Below are 6,000 nucleotides of genomic sequence, written 5' to 3' on the forward strand. Positions count from 1 at the left end.
AACATCGCATCAGAGTGTGCATTAGACAGGTCCCTCCAGCTGCGGGGGAACTGGAGGCTGAGAACAGGAATGGAACTCGGGGCAGGCGGAGGCTGGGAGCAGAGATGTGGGGAGGTGGCTGAGTGCTGCGCAGGGAGAAAGTGGCTCACGCTGCTGATGCTCCACGTTTGCCATGGTGTCCCCTCCAGGCCCTGCACTGGGCCCCCACAGAACCCCAGATACCCTGGAAGAACATCCGATAGCAGTTGATTACTGAGCACCTACTGTGTGCTGGGGGCTGGGGTGGGAGGACACTTGGCCAGAGGGAGCTAAGAGGCCCAGTACGGCTCTGACTTTGTCTCTGAGTGAGACGGGACCCTCTGAAGGGCCATGGTGGCCATGAGAATCACTTCCCAGACCTCTACCTCCAGGGATTGAAAATGACTAAGGGCCCCAGCTGCTGGGCTCTGAATCCATCACCATATTTGAACGGAGGCCACATGCCTCTGACCTGGGCATTCCCGATGGCCTTGCTGAACATTCCTTGGAGTGTCACAGTCTCAGGGGCTTCCACTCGGCTTTCCTTCCCTCATCCCTTTGCTCAGGATCAGACCTGCACGGCGGTCTGACCGCTCTCCTTCCCACCTCCCTCCCCTCTCCTCTCACAGGGGATTTCTCTATACAGTTCCTGATCATCTAATCCTGCCTTGGTGTCCCCTTCTCAGAGGGCCCGGACTCAGCAAGGGCTCTGAGCAGAGGGGCATGATCTGTCAGTGGTTTAACAGGATCACGCTGGCTGCTGCCAGGTGGGAAACAGACCATGGGGGCAAAGATGCAAATAGACCAGCTGATTAGAGACCAAGCGCAGGGCTCCGGGCAGAGAGGGGGCAGAGTGGGGGGAGACAGGGGCTCCCGCCAGTGTTCGCACGGGAGCAGTGGGAACGGCTGGGTTCTCGATACCTTTTGAAGCAGGATTTGCTGATGAATCAGATATGGTCAGTGATTGTAAGAGAGAAGGACAGGACAACTTCAAAATTTTGAGCAAGTAGAAGGAAGGAGCAATCTTTTACTGTGATGAGGGTGACTGTGTGAAGAGGCACTTAGGTGGGTGGAGAATCGGCGTGGGTTGGAGAGAGCTGCCGATCAGACATACAAGTGGAGCCGAGTCTGGCGTTCCAAGGAGAGGTCTGGGCTGCAGATCTGACTCTGGGAGTTGTCAGCACGTGGGTGGCCTTCAGAACCTCGAGGCCGAGTGAGATCACCCGGAGAGGGTGAAGGTAAAAGAGAAGAGGTCCCAGGCCTGGGCCCCAGTGCTCACTCCAACATCGAGAGGTCAGGGTTTCACTGGTTCCCGAGGAGGAGCCAGCGAAGGCAACTGAAGGAGACGTGGCAATGAGTCCGGGGAGGATCAGGAGAGTGTGGAATATTCCGGAAGCAAGTGAAGAAAGTGTGTCAAAGAGGAGGGAGAGCTCGACATTGTCAGATGCTGCTGATTCGTGGAAGAAGAGAACTGACCACTGGACTTGACAGTGTGGAGTCAACAGTGACCCTGAGAAGGAACGTTCTGGTGCAGAGGTGGGCAGCGAGCCTAACCAGGAAGGTTGGCAGGAGAGGGAAACCGGGGCCGAAAGAGTTGTGACAACTTTGGAGAAGTTTTGTTATAAGCCGTCGTGGAGAAAGGGCAGGTAGCTGGAGCGGTGTAGGCTCAAGATAAGGTATTGAAGAAGGAAGAAATCATAGCATGTTTGCAAGCTGCAAATGTGATATTGTACCGTTAACCCTATTTCATAAATTATGGGACTGAGAAAGCGGAAGTAGCAGAACCAGTGAGCAAAAAGACAAGGCTTTAATCCCCAGACTCTCTGACCTGCTCAAAAATCCAAACTCTTAACAGGTCAAGTTTTTACAAACAAATTGGAGTAGCACAGCTTTTTTTTTTTCTCTTCATGACATAATATATCATGAGCAGTTTTCCACATGAATTTAGACTGAGAGATCATGAAAATATGACATATCAAAGCTAAAGCCACATGTAAAGCGAAGTTCATAGCCTTAAATGCATAAATTAGAAAAGAAAAAAGATAGAAAAGGATTTAAGTATCCATCCAAAGAAAAGAGAAGGAGGAACACATGAAAACCTCCCCCGGAAGTTGGGAACGAGACAAGGATGCCCAGTGTCGCGGCTCCCTCTCACCGTCACACCGAGGTCGCAGGCGGTGCAGGAAAGCAAGGAAAAAAGAGACGGAAGGTTTGAGGATCGCAAAGGAGGAGGTGAGCTCTCCTTATTTACACATGACATGACTACGTTCATTGCAAAGTCCGGTGGCCTCCCGTCGCATCTCCTTTCTGGTCCTAAAACCTCCCCCCCAAGCCACCTTGCAACCCTCAGGCAGCTGGGCCTCTTCTCCACACTCCGGAACAGTCGGCCTGACCCTCAGAGGATTCTAAACACCGGCGAGAAAGTTGCTCCATTCAAATCAATAATCTCCTGGATGCATATGCATTCATGTGGAAAGATGTTCATGAGATATTGTAACATGAAAAAAAAATAGCTGTCCTACTCCAATTAAAAAAGAAGTATGTGCAAATGTGTGTCTGGGTCTCTTTGCATATATTTATAGAAAAAAGACTGGAAGGTATAGAAATCAATGTTACTAGCATTTATCCTGGAAGAAGACAAGATTAGGATGCTGGTTATTTTCCCATAGATTTTCATCTAACAGCTGACACCAAAATTCCTCATAGGGAAGATACCATGATGAGTTGTTGGGAGAGAGAGAAAATATGGGGGCGAGTCTGGAGCCACGTGCAAGGCAGTGGCTGGTGCAAGTTCCCTGGGGTGGAGAGTCTGAGGCCCTTTGAGAACAGTCATGTTCCACTTGGAGCTGTCGGCACTGCCCCGTAGGGACATAGCCTTGGCTTTGCTCTACCCACCCCCATTCTCAGCAGACATGGCCATATTCTGAATGTCCTCTGTGTGGGGTTTTGTGGCATTAGAGGAAGAACCTGAGTTTCAGATGTGAGTCAGGGTGGTGGGTATGGAACAGCGGCAGCAGGTACAGGCAGAGTCCTAGTGCCAGAGGCAGCCAGAGGACGTGCCCTGTGGGGCGTGCAGGACCCCAGCGGGGCTTTGCGCCTCCCAGGGGTGGAGTGGGAAGCCCACCCTGGTGGCTCCAGATCTCACAGCATTGAGACCCCAGCTGACACTGGGTGGCCGCTATTCTTTACTTTCTCTACCATGAGCATGTGTTCCTTGTAAAACTAAGACACATAACTGAAAAAGAATGTCCCTTGCCCTCCGTGGCCCACTGGGCAGAGTGGCTGTGGCTGCAGCTGGTGGGCTGGGGTGAGCAGAGCCTCCTCAGGCCCCTGTGGACTGCAGCCAGTGCCCCACATAATTAAGAAGACTGTTGCAGAAAATGCGTACGATACAACAGGGTGTGGAAGAAACAGGATTCCAACCCGTGTCCTGCTGTGATTGTAATGATCTAGAACAGTCTGTACGTGGTGGGGAAGGGAGAGAGTGAATAATTGAAAATCATTGATGTTTTAAGGGTGTGGAATGGTGCCTGACCTTTTCTTCCTTTTGCTATTTTCATTGTCATTGCTGTGAAGTTGTTTGTGCAATAAAAACAGGAAGAAATTGGTGAGCTGGTCACTGTCACTTGGTCAGAGGAAGGAACTTGCTTCTCCACATAATTAAGGAGACTGTTGCAGAAAATGCGTACGATACAACAGGGTGTGGAAGAAACAGGATTCCAACCTGTGTCCTGCTGTGATTGTAATGATCTAGAACAGTCTGTACGTGGTGGGGAAGGGAGAGAGTGAATAATTGAAAATCACTGATGTTTTGAGGGTGTGGAATGGTGCCTGACCTTTTCCTCCTTTTGCTATTTTCATTGTCATTGCTGTGAAGTTGTTTGTGCAATAAAAACAGGAAGAAATTGGTGAGCTGGTCACTGTCACTTGGTCAGAGGAAGGAACTTGCTTCTTTCCTCACAGCCCCTTCTTCCAGAAGTGAAAGGCGTGCCAAGGAGGGGATCAGGGCAGCACCACACATCCGTATGCCTAGCAAGGGCTCCACGCCTGTGATCTCTTTCCACCTTCATAGGAGTTCCACAAGGCAGAATGATTGTCCCCATTTAACAGATGAGGGACTCGAGGGTCAGAGACAGCTGGTACATGGCTGAGCCGGGGGCATCAGACCCTGCATCAGGCTTGAGAGAGAGGGAGGGAGCCTAGGCCCTGGGACTCACTGTGTAGACAGATTCTGCTGGAGGCTGCTTGGGGCTGCTGGCAGACTTTGGATCTGGGCGCTTCTCAGGGCTGTGCTTTCCCGGAGTCTGCATCTGTTTCTGTCCGGAGAAAGAAGTCAGGGCTGTTAGGGTGGGGACGAGTGGCTTGCCCATTTCCCTCCCCTCACAGATCCCACCCAGGGGAAAGGATGGCAGATTATCATGAGGCCACACAGAAATTAATCACCCCACACCTTCTACCCACCCTCTCCAGGGGGATGTGGCAGATGCCTCCAAGACCTACATCAAACCACTCGTGTGCCCGGAGGAACAGGAAATGAAAGAGACCCACATGAGGCATTGTCCTGGCTCAGGGGAGGCAGGAGCTGCAGGGCCCGGTGCCAGCGACAGAGCCGCTGGCTGTGGGTGGGCCCCAAGCGGGTGCCAGCCAGACCCACTGACCGGTCCCGCTCTGTCCTTCACTGGCTCTGACTTCAAGCAGGCCACTTCCCCTCTCTGGGCTTCAATTTTATCAGCAATCACCCTCTTTTGTCAGATTGTTGCAAGGATTTAAGGAGGGGACGAGGGGGTAGGTGCTTGGCACTCGGGTGGCCCTCAGTCAAGCAATACACACTTGTTATGCAGCTGTTAGTTGGGCAGCGTGAGGAGGTGGACACTGTCCCTGTCCTCCTGGAGTTTAGGGTCCAGTGGAGAAACAAACGATGAACTAGCCCTTTTTCCAAAAGCTGTGCTGACCGGCAGGCACAGAGCATCTGTCAAAGCCTCAGCGCAGTTTGAGGTGAAATCTGAGCAGTTCCCTTAGCAAGAGGGAGAGGAGAGAGTTCTAGGCAGAGGAAACAGCATGTGCCAAGGCCCGGAGGTCTCAAGGAGCTTAAAGGACAGCATGGCCAGAGATAGGTGAGCCTGCCCAGGCTGGGTCAGGAGGGCCGTGCAGGGCCACGGGAAGGGTGTGCAGGGCAGGGGGCATCTGAGGGTTTTGGTGGGAGGCGCCTGGATCAGAGCTGGGTTTTAGGACGCTCGCACTGGCTGCTGCGTGAAACGCTGATGGTAGCCGTGGAGCCTGGGGCTGGCCTGCTGAGAAGGCGAGGGGCTAGGGCGACGTCAGGAGGCGGGAGTGGTCCCCGTCGGAGACAGCGGGAGGCGGTCCGGACTTCCCCCCATCACAGGCACCACGCAGCCAGCAGTGGAGCAACAACGGCCTCGTCTCAGGGCAGGAGCTAATTAAAAACCCTGGCCGCCTGCCAACACCCGGCCCATGCTCTCCGGGATTAGCTCTCGAGAGCTACTTAACACCCAGGCAGAAGCCGGCGCCACCCCCAGTCTCAGCTTAATAATGGCTCAGAACGTGGAGCCTGGGAGGGCTCTAAACACATTACCTGCCTGTCTCAAGCGCCCTCGACAAACCTGCAGACAAGTCTTCATACTGTCCGCACACGAGGCAGTGAAGGCTCAGAGAGGGCAGGTGACTTCCCGAGCCCACATGGCCAGGAAGTGGCAGAGGGAGAATTTGAACCCATGTCTTGTGTTTCACCAAGAGCTGACCTGGCAGTACCTGGAATTCTCGCTCCTCTGTTTCGTTAGAACAAGTAGGTCTCACGGACACAGATAGATGCTGGCGTCCGTGCAGCGCTTTACAGTCTACAAAGACCTGTGAGACTTGCCCTTATTTTCATTTAATTCTCATAATAGACTGAGGAGGTGAGCATGGAATTGTCCATTTAACAGAGGGGGAAACTGAGGCTTGTCCAGCTAGTAAACAGCTGCC

General features: G+C 52.9%; 1 protein-coding gene across 1 annotated transcript in view; it reads right to left on the reverse strand.

Annotated features, from left to right (window-relative positions):
• The window catches only part of NFAM1 (NFAT activating protein with ITAM motif 1), a 42,180-nt gene that overhangs the window by 4,499 nt on the left and 31,681 nt on the right, over positions 1–6,000 (reverse strand). The window contains exon 7 of the mRNA XM_008574516.1: positions 4,236–4,334. Within this exon, the coding sequence (XP_008572738.1) occupies positions 4,236–4,334 (99 nt within the window). The remainder of the gene's footprint in view (positions 1–4,235; positions 4,335–6,000) is intronic.

The sequence above is a fragment of the Galeopterus variegatus genome, unplaced genomic scaffold (assembly GCF_000696425.1).
Source record: "Galeopterus variegatus unplaced genomic scaffold, G_variegatus-3.0.2 Scaffold55, whole genome shotgun sequence".
NCBI lineage: Eukaryota > Metazoa > Chordata > Mammalia > Dermoptera > Cynocephalidae > Galeopterus > Galeopterus variegatus.